The sequence below is a fragment of the Panthera uncia genome, assembly GCF_023721935.1.
Source record: "Panthera uncia isolate 11264 chromosome B3 unlocalized genomic scaffold, Puncia_PCG_1.0 HiC_scaffold_1, whole genome shotgun sequence".
In the NCBI taxonomy this organism is placed as follows: Eukaryota; Metazoa; Chordata; class Mammalia; order Carnivora; family Felidae; genus Panthera; species Panthera uncia.
The window spans coordinates 75,973,151-75,994,528 of NW_026057582.1; the positions used below are offsets into that span (position 1 = coordinate 75,973,151).

At 37.8% G+C, this 21,378-nt stretch overlaps 1 protein-coding gene across 1 annotated transcript; it reads left to right on the forward strand.

Annotated features, from left to right (window-relative positions):
* The first annotated feature begins 217 nt into the window (after window positions 1–217).
* EMC7 (ER membrane protein complex subunit 7) lies at window positions 218–16,683 on the forward strand. Its single transcript, XM_049613277.1, has 5 exons — window positions 218–517; window positions 6,081–6,200; window positions 10,878–11,016; window positions 12,324–12,404; window positions 16,213–16,683. The coding sequence occupies exons 1-5, from the start codon at window positions 285–287 to the stop codon at window positions 16,363–16,365; spliced, it is 726 nt and encodes a 241-aa protein (XP_049469234.1). The 5' UTR covers window positions 218–284; the 3' UTR covers window positions 16,366–16,683.
* The last annotated feature ends 4,695 nt before the right edge of the window (window positions 16,684–21,378 follow it).

Genomic DNA, 21,378 nt, shown 5'->3' on the forward strand with positions numbered 1-21,378 from the left:
GCAACACACTTCACCACTTTCACTTTGTGGGGGGGCCCCCCTTTCGGAGGCACTTGACACTTTCCTCAGACCGCATTCCAATCTCGAGCGCGGGGAGTTCGCGGAAGTACCTTGCCTCATTTCCGCCTCGCAAAGCGATTGGCCCAAGAGTCCTTCCCTCGGGTTTGAGCCCACAGCTCGCGCCAAGACCCGGCGCGCAGTGATGACGACATCGGGCCGCGGCGGCGACGACTGGGAGACTGGGAAGGCTTCCGGGGCCGGTCTGGCCGCTGAGAGCCGCTGTCATGGCGGCCATTCTGTGGGGCTTCTTTTTCGTCCTTCTGCTGTTGCTATCAGGGGATACCCAGAGCTCGGAGCTGCCTGGGGCTACGGCCGATGGGTCAGGAGGGATTGGGGTCGGCATAGGAGATCGCTTCAAGATTGAGGGACGTGCGGTTGTTCCAGGGGTGAAGCCCCAGGATTGGATCTCGGCAGCCCGAGTGCTGGTAGACGGAGAAGAGCACGTCGGGTTCCTTAAGTGAGCATCCTGTGGGCAGCGGGAAAGAGGTTGGCGTGGAAGCCGGAAGGGAATTCCCTCTAGGAGAGCCAGGTGTCAGAAGCTGACGACGTCGCTGTCGGAGGGTGAAGGGGCGGGCGCCGTTAGCGGTGTGTGCTGGGAGACCTTGGGGGGGGGGGCAGCCCGACGCTTTTCCCCCCCGTTTCCCCCTCACTCTACTCCCTGGACCTCGGAAATGAGGATGGCAGGTGCTTGCCCCCGGGCCAGCGCAATGGGGTCAGTTTTCTTCAATTCCATTTTTGCCACATACGGGGTCGACCTCTCTTGGGCACTGGGGACAGGTGGGCCCCTTGTTTGTCTCATGCTGAATTCTTTGCATCTCATCTAGCTTCCATGGAATCTGGCCTTTTTTTTTTTTTTTTTGCATTCGTTTCAGTCTTTTGGCAGCTTGATTTGTGTAGAAAGATGCTAAAAACAAGTGGGAATTCTCAAAGCCCAAAGGGACTTCTATGATGGCAAAGATGGGAGGCTAACGTTGCCGCTTCTCAAATTAATGGGCCCTGAAGTCCCTAATCAAAGCACCGGTTTTTTTTGCCTGGAGGTGGGATTGTTGTTCTTTTTTTTACAGTTGAATTCATCGAGGGATTTGCAACATTACACTTGCTGGTATTTATGTGAGACTGGGGTTTCTCTACATTTGCTTATAAGCTTCTGTCTTTTCTAGCTATTAGCAGAATAGGATTTCAGCCTATATTAAAGGACCTGGTGAATTTATTAGCACTCCAGTTTTGCAGCAGCCTGCTTTTCAGATGTTTAGGCACAAATGTGATGTTTTGTATCTTTCAATCGCTTCTTGGGAGGTGAAACTACAAACTGAAAGAAAATATTTAGGAAAGGAAATGTTTCTCTGATAGGTTTGTCCACCAGCAAATGATATTTGAAACCCAGACAACTTAAATGTGGACACTTCTAAATCTGATTTGCAGATATTCAGATCATCCAGGTGCTGTTGAATGAGAATTTGAATCCCAGATTAATAGATAATGACAACAAGGTTACAATCAGTATTTTGATGCTATTTGTCTTTGCGAATCTGGTATTCTTTAGAGTTTGCCCTAAGTAATGATGTTTTAATGAAAAAACTCTCTTAAGCCTTGGAAAACTAGCCTAAGTTGACCATTTGGCTTCTCTTTTCTGCAGTATATAATTACTTTAAAAACCATAAATTTTTTTTTTTAATTTTAAAATAATGTGTATGCTGTGGCACCTGGGTGGCTCAGTTGGTTAAGCCTTGGACTCTTGATCTCAGCTCAGGTCTTGATCTTATGTTTTTTTAGTTCAAGCCTGGCATTGGGCTTCACACTGGGCTTGAAACCTACTTAAAAAAAATTAAAATATGTATAAATATTCTGTTTATTGAAGAAAACATAACAAGTTAGGGGTAGCAAGCCTTAACATTTTGTTGTATATTTTGCAGTCTTTTTGTAATCATATGACCTGTTTTTAGTAGTAAAATATATAGTACTTTGTAACCTGTTTTTTTTTTTTTTCCGGTTAATATTTTGTGAGCAGCTTCTGATACCATTTCATGTTCTTCCATTTGTATGTAGAAAGCTTAAAATTAATGTGAGGAGCTTATGGTGGGAAACTTGTCCAAAGAGGGATAGGTAATTTTTCTTGTACATGTTATGCATAACTAGCATGCAGTTTTATGTTTGTTGGAGGTGGCATCGGTCTTGGCTAATGGAGATGAGGGGAGTTTTGACTGAGGATGCTTCGTGCCACTTCTTGCTCTCATCACTGTGTACATAAATCATAATCTATTTAGACATCTTCTTTTTGGGGTCATTTAGGTAGTTTTCAGTTTTTTGACATAGTAAAATTCTGCACGATACTTTTTTGGAACTTTTTATTATGGAAAATTGGAGGCATACGCTAAAATAAACAGTAGTTTAGTGAATACTTAGGTACACATCCCAGTCTACCATTTTTTTTTAGTGTCTCCTCTGTACTTAATTTTTTTCCCTGGAATATTTAAATATGACCCTAAACACCATATAATTTCACGTGAAAAAACATAATTATGTGTCTCTAAAAGATAAGGGCTTGAAAAAACCCCCACAATACTATTACTGATTTAATAAAGTAAATAATAGTGCTATAACTTCATCTAATACCTCGTTCATTTATCTGAAAAATGCTTTTATGTATTTAAATCAGGATCCAACAAGGCTTACATATTGCAGAGTCCATTTGTAAAACCAAGTTTTAAAATTTCATTATAAAATTTGTATATTATCTTTCTAAAGTAAAATATTTACTGTAGGTTGAAAAATAGATTTGCTTTTTCCTTTGGGCAGTTCTGTTATTTGCATTGCACAGTCATTGCTTTAATTAATTTTTTCTGGACCTAGAAAAATGCTTTGAAATTTTGTTCACTGAGGGTCCTGTGAAGAAGCAGAAGATACACTCAAATTAGAATAATTCCAGGAAACTCGAATGAAAGGATTAAACAGTATAGTCGTGGTGTAGGGAAACCAGATTTTACAGTACTCTAGAGTTTACAGCCTCAAGGCTATTATCACCTCTGAGCTTGAAGGATGTAGGGGAAGTAAAGTTTACTGGGACGTAGAAGAAAGGACTGCCTTGAGAGGAGCAGTGTCACTTGACAAAACAAGTCACAGGTGGCTTCTCAGGGAGAAAGCTGGGGAAAAATACGCTAAGCTCATGTTCTTTCTTTCCTTCCTCCAGTCTGCAAAGAGAAGGGTGGAGAGTGGGTCCGAAGGGCAAATGAAAGACATCCAGCCCAGTAATAAGTGAACTTGATGTTTTACTTTTTTTTTATGTTTATTTATTTGAGAGAGAGTGGGGGAGGGGCAGAGAGAAAGAGAATCCCAAGCAGGCTCCACAATATCAGCACAGAGCCCGACGAGGGGCTTGATCCCACAAACTGTGAGATCATGACATGAACTGAAATCAAGAGTTGGACGCTTAACCGACTGAGATTCCCAGGCACGCTGGTGTCTTTATTTCGATTCTGTTTTAGTTTAGTTTGTATTTTGAAGTAGCAAGGAATATGTTTTCCTCTTACATTTTAGTAAATATTGTGCATGTTGCAGAATCAATTACTGCTTTAGCTTTGAGAGAGTCTAATGATTTAAGAAAGATTATTTAATATATTATGCTGAGAATTATCTGATAAAGCCAATCCTTTTAGGATCATTTGTTTCCTAAAACAGAAACTTCTTTTTCCTCAGAATGTCAGTTTTCATTATCAAAACAAATTAATTTTGATCTATGAACCTGAAATTATCAGCTCTTGATGGGATGGTTTTCTAAGTCTAGAAGACTTAGAAGAAATCATTAAGGAAAAGGCAGGTGGTTTTAACTACATAAACATGTTAGACTTTTAAAAAAAAAATTTTTTTTTTTAACGTTTTATTTATTTTTGAGACAGGGAGAGACAGAGCATGAACAGGGGAGGGTCAGAGAGAGGGAGACACAGAATCTGAAACAGGCTCCAGGCTCTGAGCTGTCAGCACAGAGCCCGATGCGGGGCTCGAACTCACGGACTGCGAGATCATGACCTGAGCTGAAGTCGGCCGCTTAACTAACTGAGGCACCCAGGCGCCCCTGTTAGACTTTTGTATATCCAAACTAAAGTAACCAAAGTAGATGGGAGCTATTTGTAACAAGTGGAACAAATGGTACTTAATACCCCATTTTTTAGAAAGAAAGGCAACAAAATGCAAACAAAAACTAGAAAAAAAAGCCATTTATTTTTAAAAATCAATTAATTTATTGTTTAATATACGTCCAAGTTAGCATATAGTGCAACAGTGATTTCAGGAGTAGATTCCTTAATGCCCCTTACCCATTTAGCCCACCCCGCCTCCCACAACCCCTCCAGTAACTCTCTGTTCTCCATATTTAAGAGTCTTTTATGTTTTGTCCCCCTCCCTGTTTTCGTATTGTTTTTGCTTCTTTCCCTTATGTTCATCTGTTTTATATCTTAAATTTCTCATATGAATGAAGTCCTATGATATTTATCTTTCTCTCACTGGCTAATTTCGCTTAGCATAATACCCTCTAGTTCCATCCACGTAGTTGCAGATAGCAAGATTTCATTCTTTTTGATTGTTGAGTAATACTCCATTGTATATGTATATATATACCATATCTTCTTTGTCCATTCATCTATCAATGGACATTTGGGCTCTTTCCATACTTTGACTATTGTTGATAGTGCTGCTGTAAACATTGGGGTGCATGTGCCCCTTCAAAACAGCACACATGTATCCCTTGGGTAAATACCTAGTAGTGCAATTGCTGGGTCGTAGGGTAGTTCTATTTTAATTTTTTGAGGAACCTCCATACCGTTTTCCAGAGTGGCTGCACCAGCTTGCATTCCCACCAGCAATGCAAAAGAGATCCTCTTTCTCTGCATCCTCACCAACATCTGTTGTTGACTGAGTTGATAATGTTTGCCATTCTGACAGGTGTGAAGTGGTATCTCATTGTGGTTTTGATTTCTATTTCCCTGATGATGAGTGATGTTGAACATTTTTTCGTGTGTCGGTTGGCCATCTGGATGTCTTCTTTGGAGAAGTGTCTATACATGTCTTTTGCCCATTTCTTCACTGGATTATTTGGGTTTTGGGTGTTGAGTTTGATAAGTTCTTTATAGATTTTGGATACTAACCCTTCATCTGATGTGTCATTTGAAAATATCTTCCATTCCGTCAGTTGCCTTTTAGTTTTGCAGATTGTTTCCTTCGCTGTGCAGAAGCTTTCTTATTTTGATGAGGTCCCAGTAGTTCATTTTTGCTTTTGTTTCCCTTGCCTCTGGAGACGTGTTGAGTAAAGTTGCTGCGGCTGAGGTCAAAGAGATTTTTGCCTGCTTTCTCCTCGAGGATTTTGATGGCTTCCTGTCTTACATTTAGGTCTCTCATCCATTTTGAGTTTATTTTTGTGTGTGCTGTAAGAAAGTGGTTCACGTTCATTTTTCTGCATGTCTGTGTCCAGTTTTCCCAACACCAGTTGCTGGAAGAGACTGTCTTTATTCCATTGGCTATTGTTTCCTGGTTTGTCAAAGATTAGTTTGTGGGTCCATTTCTGGGTTTTCTATTCTGTTCCTTTGATCTGAGTATCTGTTTTTGTGCCAGCCATTTTTTTTTTTAATTAAGAAGTTGTTGCAGGGTATTGCAAAATGGGAACCCTAATACTGTAGTAATAATGTAAAGTGGTAATTTCCCTTGAATGAAGATATGGCTTCAGAATTGGAACTGTGTTCCTGTTATATCACTGTCGCATAGAAGGAATTAGAAGTATTTTCTATGTCAGGATTCTTTGCTCCTGTGGAGTGCTCTGGGCTATTTTCAGAAGTCTGGCAGTGTGATTATGGAAGCTGAAGTGTAGGGACAATTCTTGCCAGTTTTTTGTGGGGTTTTGTTTGTTTGTTTTTTCTTTTGCTAATTGCTCTGAACGTCATTTTGGGGGGAGTTGATTTAGGAGTTAACATGATTTAAAAGAAGAATACAAGCTATTGATCCAAAGTGTCTAAATACGATTTTCATTTTTCTAGGACAGATGGGAGTTTTGTGGTTCATGATATACCTTCTGGATCTTATGTAGTAGAAGTTATATCTCCAGCTTACAGGTTTGATCCTGTCCGAGTGGATATCACTTCAAAAGGAAAAATGAGGTAAGGGTACCTGATGTAGTTTTTACTAAAGGATAGACTACTGAATACCTCCTATATTCCTTTTGGGTTTTATAGTTAGGATTGAAAAGTTTTCTCATTTAAACTACAGGTATTCCTTAAAACAATTAAAATATCCTTATATTGTTTTTAATTAAAAAATTTTTCTCACTCTGTTCCCCCTAAAATATCCTTATATTGATGTGTGTGTGCGTGTGTGTGTGTGTGTGTGTGTGTGTGTGTGTGTGTGTGTGTTTTGAGAGAGAGGATGCAAGTGAGCAAGAGGCAGAGAGAGAGAGAGAGAATCCCATGAGGGGGCAGAGAGAGGGGTGGGGGAGAGAGAGAGAGAAAAGCGGCTTTTACCCAAAGCAGGGCTGGTGTTCACCTGAAGCAGGCTCACCTGATTGGGACTCAAACTCACAAACTATGAGATCGTGACCTGAGCTGAATGAAGTCAGATACTTAACAACTGAGCCACCCAGGTGCCCTCCTTATATTGTTTTAATCTGTGCATTGGTAATATTATAAAGTTGAACTTCCTCCTTCTCTGCTTTAAAATTTATTTTAAAGCTCCTTTATATGAGTATATAGAGAAGAGGCAAGATTACCTACTATGAGAGCAAAAGCCCTATAGAAGTTGTAATTGAAATGGGATTCCTAAAGTGGGAAATAATTTAACTTTTCTAAATTAGAAATATTAATCGTCCCCTGTTTCTCATTGGGATATTTTCATAATACCCTTAATACCTATGTAATAGTTGTATTGATCTAGAAATTTCTACAGTTCGTTCTTTCTGAAATATTTAGTGTGCAGTGGAAATTTGGTTTTATTTGAGAAAACTGATTATATTGTAAGTTTATATCTATGTGAGGATCATGATAAGAAGAGAAGAAAGGGCAGTATCAGAGGCTGGCAGACTAGGAAAAAATTTCAGAATTTCTAAGTAGATGAACACATGCTTTGAAGTTGAGGAGAAAAGAATGCTGGACAAATTCAGGCTGTGTGTGGAATACCACAAATCCATTTGCAGTTGGAATCCGTTGTATAGATGTCCACAGTGTTCAGATTCCTTCTGTTGTAACTCCAGTTTATTGGTTTATTTTTTTTTTTATTGTCCCATGCCAGTAGTTGTCTCTTTGGCCTAATGACCAGGAAATATATGAAACAATTTTATTTATTTGCTTTTTTTTTCTAGCTTTATTGAAGTATGATGGCAAACATGAAAGAATTTTGAGTGGTTATGTCTCTTCTTTGCAAAATAACTCTTTGTTGCAGTAATAAAGCACAGGTCTCGCAAAGGCAAAAATAATTTTGGGGTTCGAGGAACTCTGTTTTATGACTGACCTTTTTGGTATATGTTCCAAAAATATTTAGGTTGATTTGTAGAGACTCCAAGTTGAGCTGATCTAATAGAGATATGTTCAGTTAGTACCATAATATTTACATTGGCATTAATGTTTATGCCTAAAATGTTTTCTTCTTTCTTTGCCTTTTTTGGTTTTTTATGGACATTGAAAGTTTGAAAAGTATAATATGTAAATATGGTATAGTTCACATAGAGTGAGCCACACGTAGAACTGTCTCATCCTTTATATCAGCTGAATATTAGTCCATTGATGCTGATGCCCATTAATGGACAGGTAGGGTTTTTTTTCTCCTCTTTTAACATGTGTGGTGAACAGAGATGATTATTTGGTAGTAATTTAAATTCTTGACATTATCATGAAACTAATGATGCCACTAAGAATACATTCTTTAAAAACAAATTACTTTCCCCCATTTGAAGTTAAATTGTTGTCTTAGAATAGTCTAGTTTGTCCAAATTCTAATCGTATTTCTTGCTGTTGGCTATTTAGAGCAAGGGTGAAGCTTGAACTGAAGGTAATGTCTTGTAAATATGTTTATAAATATTTTTTGATAGAATAAATGAATTGTTTCAGAGTAGATGAACCTTATTAGGTATCAAATTTCTCATGTCTTAAAGGCATAAAGATTTTTAAGGAAATATATAGGTAAAATTCTAATGTTAAATTTAAACTTTAAAGGACTTATGACTTTGTATATATTTTAGAATTGGAAGCTTGGAGATGGGTGGGTGTGTTGATTGCACTATACTTATATGCACATTTAAGTTTTTTTTTTTTAACATTGAAAACAGTACTGGAGGAAATGAGTTGTTAAAAGGGGATATTTGTCTGTTAACACCTATAATTTTTATTTACTTTTGCTCTGAATTTTGCATTAAGTAGTTTAAGCAAATAGAAATATTTTTCTGTATATAAAGTTTTTTGCTTTTTGCTTTGGGTAAAGAGTACTTCCTGCTTTAGCATTTAAGGACTGGTTGCAGCAGTGGGATTCATATTCTCAGTTCCATTCCTGATGATTGGATGCCTGAAGCATAGGTAAAAAAACGAGGCTCTTATAATTTTAATAATTGGGGGTGGAACAAAATAGAGAGCAGAGTGGGATTCATATAAAATCCTCATATTCTTGACCAATATTTTGTAAGCATGCATGGTAACATGACAGACATTTCCTTTTAAATATATAGCTCCCAGAAGAGCAAGGGAAATCCCTGGGGGACAAACCATAAACCACTTTCCTACCTGGGGGTTTTGATATTCTAACCAAAATGCTTAGATTTTATTAGCAGTATGTAGGTAAGAGGTAAGCCTTAGGCTTGCTTTGGGCAAGAATTAGATCTAAGACTCGATTCCCCCTTTGACTCTTGGCATTAAAATCCACTAGTCTCCCAATCTAGCCCTGGCCTTTTGAAGGGGAAAATCTCTCCTGAAATTTGATAGTCACAGTCCTCCCTCACTGAAATTTGCGGTGTGAACTTATTACTTCCTGCATGATCCAGAAACTTTCAAGCTGTGCAATTAACAAGATCATCCCTGGTCATAATCCTGAACTCCTGGTGAAGACAAATGCATAAACTCTCTGTAGGGAGATATTCTCTTTTCAGGCCCACACATAAATAAAATTATCAAATACCCAAGAAAACAATGTACATTGAGTCAGCAGATGAATTAGATATATAAGAACCTTATATAATAGGATTATTGGATATGGACTATGAAATAGTTTAAAGTATATTTAAAATGCCTAAACAAATAAAAGATCTATTGTTGTAAGAGTAAGATACTACAAAAACAGACCGTTGATATTTGAAAAAGAATAAAATAGAACTTCTACAATAAATACAGGCTTTGGAATACAAAATTCAATGCATATGTTAAACAACTGAACAGAGGTTTGGTGAACTGGAAGACAGATAGGAAAAAAGTTACCCAGAATACAGTACACATAAAGGAATGGGCACTGTGAAAGAATTTAACAAGATGCAGAGTAAAAAATGAAAAGGTCTAGAGGCACCTAGGTGGCTCAGTTGAGTGTCCGACTTTGGCTCAGGTCATGAACTCACGGTTCGTGAGTTTGAGCTCCACATTGGGCTTGCTGCTGTCAGCCTGTCAGCCTGTCAGCTCAGAGCTGGCTTTGGATCTGGTCTCCCCCCTCCCCTCCCCTGCTTGTGCTCTGCCAAAAATTTAAAAAAAGAAAGAAAGAAAAAGTTCTAACTGGTGTCAAATAGAAGTTCAGGGAGGAAATAGAGAAAAGAGGAGGTAGTTTTCAAAAAGTAGACTGGAACATGTATGAACATGTTGAGAGTTTCGATTAAAATTAGTGACATCTCGGGGGCGCCTGGGTGGCGCAGTCAGCTAAGCGTCCGACTTCAGCCAGGTCACGATCTCGCGGTCCGTGAGTTCGAGCCCCGCGTCAGGCTCTGGGCTGGTAGCTCGGAGCCTGGAGCCTGTTTCCGATTCTGTGTCTCCCTCTCTCTCTGCCCCTCCCCCGTTCATGCTCTGTCTCTCTCTGTCCCAAAAATAAATAAAAAACGTTGAAAATTAGTGACATCTCTGGTGAAAATGTAGTGTTACCTATGGTACTTTTGCAGGACTTTCTTAAATCATAATTTTTTTCTGCAAAATTTTAGACTTAAAAATTGGGTGTGCTCATTAATGCATATCTCAGACAGCCAAAGAAATAAAATACAACATTTTTGTATATTTATAACAAAATTAATTTATTATTAAATATAATCAAAGAGCTTTAGAGTTAGAAGAATTCTAAAAGAGCTTTTGATATATCCAGAGAAGAACTTGTCTAGCCCCACAGGACTAGGTAATAACAAGAGTTACAGCTAGAAACTAAGTCTCTCTCTCTCTCTACATTTTGCTAAATATTTTAGAAATACAGATAAAGCGGGGCGCCTGGATGGCGCAGTCGGTTAAGCGTCCGACTTCAGCCAGGTCACGATCTCGCGGTCCGTGAGTTCGAGCCCCGCGTCAGGCTCTGGGCTGATGGCTCGGAGCCTGGAGCCTGTTTCCGATTCTGTGTTTCCCTCTCTCTCTGCCCCCCCCCCCTTCATATGCTCTCTCTCTCTCTGCCCCAAAAAAAAAAAAAAAACGTTGAAAAAAAAAAAATTAAAAAAAAAAAAAAAGAAATACAGATAAAGCTACTTTAATCCAATTTTTAAGATCAAAAGTTTAGATGCCAAAGCATTTTAGAAAAATGGTAATTTTAAAGGTAATTATAAGGCATTGTTAATATAAGCAGTTCTTTTAACTAGTAATGTTTTTGATAAAATTACTGATGCTTTTTTCATGTTGCTTCATCAGAGCAAGATATGTGAATTACATCAAAACATCAGAAGTGGTCAGACTTCCCTATCCTCTCCAAATGAAATCTTCAGGCCCACCTTCTTACTTTATTAAAAGGGAATCGTGGGGCTGGACAGACTTTCTAATGAACCCAATGGTATGTATCAGGCTACAGTTAAACATCTTTACAAATCTCTAATTTGAATCTAGGAATTTGAAAATTTCTAGCCCCTCTGAGAAAGAAAGCTGAGGTCAGATTGTTAGATGAAAGGATAATTGTGAAGTTTATTGATTTCATAAAAATAGTAGCTTTAGGAATACTAATGAAAAGAATATGGTGAGAATTGCACAATAGATTTGATATTGAAATGTGCAACAGAAATGGGATAAATACTTATTTATGATGAAATGTTTTAAAATTTAAATGGAATAAGAGTATGTGGTAAGTCCCATGGAGTTAGCAGTCTCATCCTTCATACTACCTGCATGTAAGTCCACTGATGAATGTGCCATCATTTATTAATCAGCTACTATTGATGGCTTGAGTAAGGGTCTTTCTCCTTTTTTCACATGTGTGGTAAACAGAGAATTTTTTCTGTGGTAATTTAAATCCCTGGTATGAAGTGCTCGCTTCGGCAGCACATATACTAAATCCCTGGTATGAAAATGATGTTATGGTATCCATTAATAATAAATCACTAATAGAATACATTCTTTAGAAACAAATTGACTTTTTTTTCCTGCTTCTGGAAGTTGAATTATTATCTTGTAATTGTCTAAGTGGTGATCATAGTCCTTGCTGATGGCTATTTAGATCACAAACAGGAATATTTGGGGACTGTACATTTTTTGAGAGGAATAAATAGTACCTAGAATCTGCTATCAGGAGTAAAGAAGCAGGAAGGTAGAGTGGATAGGAGAAACCAGCAATGAGGTTCCAAAGTTTATTGAGAAATAGATTCCATGTTCTCATTTCTGAAATTCATGGAAACATATACAGTGCTGAAGCTTCTAGGTCATTTTTCAAAACTAGTCACCTAGTACTATATTGCAGTCTTGAGAGAATGTACATTAAACGGGCAATATAATATTTTCTTCAAGAACCATAAAGTCATCTGGAAAGAGACCAGCTGGGTCGCTATTTCCAATGCCAGACTGCAAATTGAAGAAAGTGAATAGATAGTTACGTTTGCAAACGGTTTGTGTTAAAACTGTAAGCACAAATATAAAGCGAGGTGTCTATAAATTCCAAATCCACATAGATAAGGCTCTTCTCTACAGTAGTCAGACATTGATTAGCGCCTGTATCATACAGGCTGAATGAGTAGATTTGAGGTGGTGCTGCTAGGTTTATTCTATATATAACATATGAATCTTTAATTTCATCATGGGTTGTTAAATGCAGATTTTATTCTGCCGTTACAGGGGAAAAACATTTTCTGGATTTCTTTTTTTCTTCCATAGGTTATGATGATGGTTCTTCCATTATTGATATTTGTGCTTCTGCCTAAAGTGGTCAACACAAGTGATCCTGACATGAGACGGGTAAGGTGATTGCCCCCACTGTGAATTTTTGAACCATATTCCAATGCCTAAATCATTCACTGTGGCTGAATGGCTTTGATTTTTTAGCTTTATCCTAATTCCCAAGCCAAATTCATTCAGAGGTTGTATTAATACAGTATTATGTTCCTGGTATTAGTTAGTTGTTTCCATTGGACCAGATAAATTCAGTTGGTTCTGCCTGATAAAAGCCTGGGTCTCTTCGTACAGCTAAAACACTGCTTAGTACTGCTCTCTTTGTGCCTCACTTGTTAAATAGTTGAAATGCATAATAATCCTGGTAGTCCAATCCAAATAGTTTGCAAAATGATAGCTTCTTACAATTTACCTTTACTTTACAAAACTCTTCAGAGTACACATTTAGTTTATGTGTTCAGACACACACGCACACAAATTTGGATAACCAAGGGAAGAAAATAGAATAGCGACTTCCAGACTCTTTACCCCCAAATTATACTGGTTTGGCAATGGGCAGAGGATTGCCAAATAAGATGCTTCAAATTTAGTGCCACTACTTTGTGTCTCTGAAATACTGGCTTCCATAAAATCTTCAGAATTTTTTTTAAACCATTGTTTTTCTTCCACCTGGAAATGATTAACAAATACCTCCTGAGTTCTAAGTTTTTCCACTGTATGTAATATATTGATGTGTTGACACCTTATTTTTGCTGAATGAGCATTTATTAATCAATGTTTAGGTTATGGATACTGGGGATACAAAAATGAATTGTATATCATCCCTGTTGCCAATGAGTTCAGAGTCAAGAGTAGGAAATAGCATGGCTTTATAAAATACTTTCTCTTGCTGTCAGAGGATTGTGGGTGTATGGGTGAGGGAGTGTATTTGTGTTTTAAGTGGGAAAATAAGATATGCATAAAATAAATAAAAATACTTGCTGAGGTAGTAGGTGATTAAGTTCTGTAGAAGGCAAGGCATTTTATTCCAAGCTGGAACAGCAGAAAAAGCTTCATGATTAAAGAAAGTTTTAAGATATTTCATAATGTCTCATTGCCAAATTTGACATCTTTGCTTCAGTGTTGGTCAGAAAGTATACATCCTATGTAATCCTGGTATCTGTTAAGCCAGGTAACTCTCTGTGGCATCAATAGAAGGAAACATTAGAGGTCACATTGGATTAAAAGTTCATTCCTTGCAAAGTGCTTTGCACATAGTAAGCAGTATAAAAAGTTCTTTATTCAAGAGCTTCAGAATTGAACAGATTAAAACATAGATTTGATGATATATTTTTGCAGGGTCTCAAGACTTGTTACAATATATATTTGATTATGAGGGCATGTTAACTTTTTTTTCGGGGGGAGCATGTTAACATTTTTGATTTATGCTTATAATGTTTCTTTTCCTGTCCATATCTGTAAAAGCACATTCTCCTTGAGAACCCATGTATAAATTCTACCTTTGGAGAGAAAGCCTAAGCTGATATCCTAGTGGTGTCCAACTTTACATGAGAGATAATATAATATTTGCTATTTTTTCCATGTGTGAACTAATACTATTTTAAGTTCATTTTTGGAATGTTACATAAAATTCATATGTAGCATATATTACATCAATATTGTTGAAGGTAGAACAATACTTTATTGATTGTTGGCTAAATAGAGAGAGGACAAAACCTCAAAATAAAAGTGCCAGATCCTTATGAGGTCCTGCCAGTGACTTGTTTGTAACATTTTTATTGCTGGCTTTAGATGCTGTTAAGGTCCATAGTAGTATTCATAGATTTACTACTAAGGGCCTTAGGAATTAAGTGTTGGAAATGCTGTAGTTATTTTCCGAACTTTTCTAATAGCCTTGATATATAATTAAAGATTGATACTCTTTTTTTAAATGATTTTTTATTTATTTGAGAGAGAGAGTGCGAGCAGGGGAGGGACAGAGAGAAAATCCCAAGCACGCTTTCGTGCTATTAGCACAGAGCCCCACACAGGGCTCAGACTCACAAACCATGAGATCATGATCTGAGCTAAAATCAACAGTTGACCACTTAACTGACCGAACCCCCCAGGCACCTCTGATATTCTTATTTATATGCATTTAAAGAAAGCATGAGTTTAAGAAAACACTCATTTAGGGGCGCCTGGGTGGCCCAGTAGGTTAAGTGTCCAGCTCTTGATTTCGGCTCAGGTCATGATTTCACAGTCATGAGATCGAGCCCCCTTAAGAGTCTCTCCCTTTGCCTCTCCCCTGGTTGTGCTCACACTGTCTCTCTCTCTCTCTCAAAAGGTAAAAAAAAAAAATTAAAAAGGAAAGAAAACACCCATTAAAACAGTAAGAAAGCATTTTTATTTATTTATTTATTTATTTATTTATTTATTATTATTTAATGTTTATTTTTGAGAGAGAGAGAGAGCGAGTGAGCAGAGGAGGGGCAGAGAGAGAGGGAGACACAGAATCCAAAGCAGGGTCCAGGCTCTGAGCTGTCAGCACAGAGCCCAACATGGGGCTTGAACTCATGGACTGTGAAATCATGACCTGAGCCAAATTCGGCTGCTTAACCAACTGAGCCACCCAGGCGCCCCAGAAAGCATTTTAATCAGAAAACATAAAATAACGGGCACCTGGGTGGCTCGGTTGAGTGTCCACCTCTCAATTTTGGCTCAGGTCATAATCCTAGGGTCATGTGATTGAGCCCCATTTCAGGCTCAGCACTGAGCATGGAACTTATGGGACCTGCTTAGGATTCTCTCTTCCTTTGCCCCTCTCCCCACTTCATGGTGTCTCTCTCTCTCTCTCTCTCTCTCTCTCTCTCTCTCTCTCTGTCTCTCTCTCTCTCTCTCTCTCTCTTTCTCTTTCTAAAATTAAAAAAAGAAAAGCATAAAATGAGATGACAGGAATATGGTCACATATAATAATAGAAAGTACTGTTTATGAAAACATAAGCCAAATCAAACTCTAGGCAAGATTTATTGGACATTTATTAAAGGATCACAATGCTTAGTAGTATAAAGGAGGTATGAAACATGGTTTCTAAAAGGATACAGGAGTGCTGATTCATAGGGGCACATGTACCCCAATGTTTATATTTATAGCAGTGCTATCAACAATAGCCAAATTATCAAAAGAGCCCAAATGTCCATCAACTGATGAATGAATGAATCAAAAAGATGTGATTTATATACACAATGGAATGCCACTCAGCAATGAGAAAGAATGAAATCATGCCATTTGCAACAACGTGGATTGAACTAGAGGGTATTATGCTAAGTGAAATAAGTCAGTCAGAGAAAGACAGATATATGTTTTCACTCATATGTGGATCCTGAGAAACTTAACAGAAGACCATGGGGGAAGGGAAAGGGGAAAAATAGTTTCAAACAGAGAGGGTGGCCAACCATAAGAGACTCTTAAATACAGAGAACAAACCGAGGGTTGATGGGGGGAGTGGGGGCGGGCAGGGCTTGGGGAGGTGGGGAAAATGAGTGATGGGCATTGAGGAAGGCATTTGTTGGGATGAGCACCAGGTGTTGTATGTAAATGAAGAATCATGGGAATCTACTCCCAAAGCCAAGAGCACACTATGTACACTGTATGTTAGTTAACTTGACAATAAATTAGGTGAATGAAAGAAAGAGAAAAGGAAGAAAGAAAAAGAAAGAAAGAAAGAAGAAAAGAAAGAAACATGGTTTCTGAAGTCCTATTGGGTATAACATTGCTGAGAACCAGTAGCTCCTACTTGTTCTATTCCTCTTCTTCCTTGATGGAAATATTAGTTGTTAAATGACTTGAAGGATCCCAGTGCCTTTTGTATTATTGTACTTTGTCTTCTTGCAGGAGATGGAACAGTCAATGAATATGCTGAATTCCAACCATGAACTGCCTGATGTTTCTGAGTTCATGACAAGACTCTTCTCTTCAAAATCATCTGGCAAGTCGAGCAGCGGCAGCAGTAAAACAGGCAAAAGTGGGGCTGGCAAAAGGAGGTAGTTGGACAGTCCAGAGATAGCATTTGCACAGACATGGCCACACTGGGTGACATCCAAGCCTTGAGGGAAAACCGTGAAGCAACTACTGTAAACTTGAGTCATCCTTAAAGTTGATCTCTTATAACTGTTGTGTGTGGTAATTCTTTAGCACGTGTTTTGTACTTGGTACACAAGAAAACCCAGCTTTCATCTTGTGTCTGTATAAGGTCAATATTGATGTCACTGAATTAATTACAGTGTCCTATAGAAAATGACATTAATAAATTATATGAAGTTCTATACATTATGTATATTAAAATGTCTTAATCCAGAGATAGAATTATCTTGTCATTTCTTCTTTACTTGATGTTTCTTTTATTCCAGACAGCTTTGTTCTTTCATTATATGAAGCTTGAAATTGATCTTTCCTATCTAAAAAGAAGTGGTTGCTATTTTTAGAGCAGCATGAACCATTGGGTTTTTTAATGGCCAGACCTTGAAGATTATCAGCCCTGCCCTGCATTTAACATTTCCTGATGTTTGAGGTCGAACCAAATTCTGATGTCTTAATTTGTGTTATTACAGTTAGTTTCAGAGTATGGATATATGAATTAGAGTAGATGTTACCAGTTTTTAAGTTTTTGTTGCCATCATTGGGATTCATTGAGTATCAGCTATGTGCTGTACTTCAAGGAGGGATTCAGAGATGGAGAATGTCAGTGGCTGTCCTCAACAGAGCTTATTATGGAAAGAGGAAGCCCAAATAGTAACAGGGAATGCGTAGCCAGGGGAAGGAAGTGCAGCAGTAGGAGAGCCTTTTGGAGACTAAGGATGGAAAATCAACCTTAGAGCTCCATGTTGTAACGTTGGTAGTGTAGCACAGGTACCTTTTAAATCCTCTCATCTCTCTCATCATTGATTTTCAGAGTTGTTGGAATGTAAATATTACTTTCCAATCAGGATTATCTCAAAAACTTTATGTCAATAAGTTATAAAAATTTCATACCTTTTGTTTTTAATTAAAAAGGAACTCAGACTATTATAGTATTACTGTAGTAAAGGTCTCCTATTCTCTTCTATGATAAAGAACTCCCCTATTGCTTTCTTAAGGTTATTAAGTCTGCCAGAATGACAAAAAAATATTCCAAACTCTTATTTACCCTTTTGTAGTAGGTACAATTGTTCATTTTGAAATGAGGTTCATAGGTTTTCTTTTAAAGACATAAGCTTTGATACAGGACATTTTATTAGCTCATATAGTGTTTGTATTATTATATGCTAAAGTTACCAAACTGGTTAAGCTATGAATGATTAAGGGGGGAAACTGGGCAATGGTAGAACTAGGTAGGTCTTGGGAAATGGAGTCATTTTTTGAAAATAACTTAAATATTAGAATGCTAGTTGAATGAAAGTTGCAATTTAAAGGAGACAGGATATAGTGAGAGTCATAGTTATATGACTGGAAATCATCTTGGAAAAATTTGAAAATTTGGGGTGTCAAAATTTGCACATAGAATATCTAATGACCAAAAAATTAAAAAGAACTTTCAAGGAAATTATTTCATATCTTAATTAAGAAAGTTTGTGGTTATTTTACATAGATTCTAAAACCATCTGAATATAATATATATACATCCCTTATATTGTGGAATATTATTATATCAGTTGTATATGAACATCTTATCTTTGCATGGAACCTTCGTCAAATGCTTATTGTGCTTACAGGTGAAGAAATTATTGTATTTTATTGGACAATATTGGGTTCAGTGCAAAGAGACTGTTTAGCTGCTAACTTGCATTTTGTGACTTTGGGCAAGTCACTTCCCTCTTTGAACCATATTTTATCTTGTTCATTGTTGTATTTCCAGCATTGAGCGTATATATAGGCACACAATAAATGTTTGTTGAATGAATAAAATAATGGGCCTTAAGTTTCCTCATCTGTAAATTGAAGGATTTGGATTAAACCTGTAAATTCCTTTTCAAGATCTAAAAATCCACTGTAGTTCTAACCTGGTCCTATTATTTCCTATCCACAAAAACCATATATTAGTGCCAAATTTTTTTTTTCCCCACTTCCTTTGATTCTTTTTGCTGTTATTCATCATTTGGAGGCAAAGTAATATTTTGCCCTTCTTTAGGGCCTTTCTTAGATTCAGTTTACATATATCTCCTAAATATAAGCTTTGTGTTTTAAAATTTTTCACATCTACTAAGTTAAACCTGAGTAGTGACTTTATGCAAAACAGATCTTTGTTGTCGTTTCTTGCCAGGAAGTCCTGAGTGCCTGGAATAACTTCCAGGGAGGATCCATACCTCCTAAGTTTTCAAGCAGTGTTTTAGGAGTCAAAACCTCAGGACTCACCTTGAGTCTGGTTAACATTTTGAAAAGATTCAGGATTTTACCTAGCTTGCCCAGAGTAGCAAAATATCTTATTTCTCTCTTATGTTTCCTCTAATGGGAGAGAAGAAGCAACCATTCACCATACTTTTCAGTAATTGGAAAGCTTTCAAGGTCCCGATGAGCAATGTCAATAATGTCATTTAAGTGGTCACTCAAACTTTCAGGAAGTGCTCAAAAAATCTATTGAAAATATTTTTATTGAATATCTTAGAAAATTAATCCAACTATTTTTATTTTTGTTTATTGGCTTCCAGGTTATGTATAGACCTGCTTTTGCATGTTTACAATTATTTATGTGCCACTTTGTATTTAAACCCAACAAAAATTCTAAGTACTAATCTCAAGGGAATACAATAGAAACTAGTGGCTAAATCCTTTAGTTCAGTTTAAGGAGTATGTTGAAACAGGACCTAGTTGTACTGTGCTCTTTTAGCATTGTATATATGATTGTTGTCATCATTTAGCATCAGATTTTTTTTAGTTTGTAAGGTATGTGAGAATAAAAGAACTATTTTAGAAAAAAAAAAATCCTCCTAGGGGCCCCTGGGTGGCTCAGTTGGTTAAGTGTTGAACTTTAGCTCAGGTCATGATCTCATGGTTCATAGGTTCGAGCCCCGCATTGGGCTCTGTGCTGACAGCTCAGAGCCTGGACACTGCTTTGGATTCTGTGTCTCCCTCTCTCTCTGCTCCTCTCCTATTCACACTCTGTCTCTCAAAAGTAAATAAAGGTTAAAAAATTAAAAAAAAAAATCCCTCCTCAAATAGCCTCAAATATTAGCTTATCTCTTTTTTCTTTGTAACACAACTTTATTACAGGAGTGTAGGGGAACTGAAGCCATTCATGATGGCTACAGTCCAGTAGGATTGAGCCAGCCAGGCTAGCATGCCTGAGAACAGGGAGGAGTAAATTAAGAAGGTCAAGTAGTAAATAAGAGGAATGAGTAAAGGCATAAAAACTAGCTGTGCACAGCATTTCCAACAGAGAGCGTTTGATAGGGCATGTAATTCCATTAAAATTTAGTAAACTAGTAACTTTGAAGATTCATAAATGTACCTCCGCAGGTAATTTTGAAATCAAGTTTTCCATATATATGAATGTAATGTACTCACTTTTAATGAGCTCCTACTACATATATTTGAGTATTTTAAAAACACTTCTAAATAACTAATTCTTTTCTAAAAAAATTAGAAAATATTTAGAATTAAATGATCATGAAAATTCAGCATGCAGAGTGAGAAATGGAATCATTCAGAAGTGTTATGAGATGATCCATAAAGGACCGTGAGAAGATGTATAAGGAAAGCTTCCTTGCAAAAAACTGCTATCATGGAGTCTTGTGCATTACACATAAGAAAGAAGGAGAAATACCATTTTGCGCTCATCTCTCCACAGGACTGGATGGACCTGCCTTCCCACCCACAGCTGGTTGGACTGAGGGTGGGACTTGGCCAATCAGTTGGGTGGTACTGGATCAGAGAAAGTAGTACGTTGACCCTGAGCCACAGGTAAGCAGAATCAACAGTGGAATCTACCAAAGTAAGGAATCCGACCCACAAAGAGGATAGCAAATGCCCAGGTAGGAGACCATGGTGACCCCCAGGGAGGGATGGAGAGAGTAGCTGCTGGATAACCTTTCAGGTGCATGGAGGCACACTTGGTCTTCTTGCAGTGGATTCTGTGAAGGCCTCTTGAATCCCTTCCCTCACTGCCTCTGCCCTAACCCCTTACTTATCAACTATCCTGACGAGGTGAGTCCTGTGTACAGTTTTATCCTCTATAATAGGATACTCAAAGAAGGCTGAGAGAAAACGTGCCAGTGAGTGATACTCATATATTGGTTCTACTAACCTCATGACTATATCAATTAGATCTAATTTGGGAAGTATTGAAGGGTCTGTAATTTTTGCAGTTTGGTAAAGAGAATGCTGAGGGGTTCTCAAGTGCCTGTTAATCCCTTTAAAGCCAATGCTAATCAGCTGTGTACCACTCCATGCGGTCTGAGAAAGGAAATGGACTTAAATCGCAGCAGAAGGAATTTGTTGTGAAGAATTTCTTGGCACGGTAAACGAAATTGTGAAATGCTAGTGACTATGAGATTTGCTTTTCTTGGAGTTAACACACTGGGCAAAAAGTCACCTCTGAGGATGGCTTATATCTATACCCACCTGACAGTTCCCTATCCCAAAAAGTGAATTCTTTTTCCCCAGAATGTGAAGGACGGTAAGATAGATATTTTAATGGAGAAGGAAATGAGACATACCAGCAAAATTGGGCTGTAGAGAAGGGAGAGGAAAAACTGAAAATAAGCAATTTCCTTTCTTTAATGTACATCTATCTGTAGGGTTGTCATTCACTTTGCCCCTTGTAACTGGCTCTCCCCTGAGCACTGGGTGCAGCCCACAGGAGTATTCTCTCAGCAGCTGCGTTTGTGGCAGGTGGCCCTGCTTTTATGGGTATTGCTGATTTTTCTAGGAAGAGCATCTCACCCAGATTAGGCTGACGGCTGTTCCTTGAGAATTTGAGATTAAAACCGAGAGACTAGAGAAGAAATGGCAACGTATAAACTTGCAAGGTATTCATGGCTATGTATTCTGTCACACACACAAAAAGGGAAAACAGTTCCGAAGAGA

Excerpts from the sequence above, each read along its gene's own strand:
- EMC7 (XM_049613277.1), top strand. The coding sequence starts at position 285 with ATGGCGGCCATTCTGTGGGGCTTCTTTTTCGTCCTTCTGCTGTTGCTA. Across the intron at positions 518-6,080 it reads GAGCACGTCGGGTTCCTTAA|GACAGATGGGAGTTTTGTGG; the intron begins GTGAGCATCCTG and ends TCATTTTTCTAG. Across the intron at positions 12,405-16,212 it reads GTGATCCTGACATGAGACGG|GAGATGGAACAGTCAATGAA; the intron begins GTAAGGTGATTG and ends GTCTTCTTGCAG.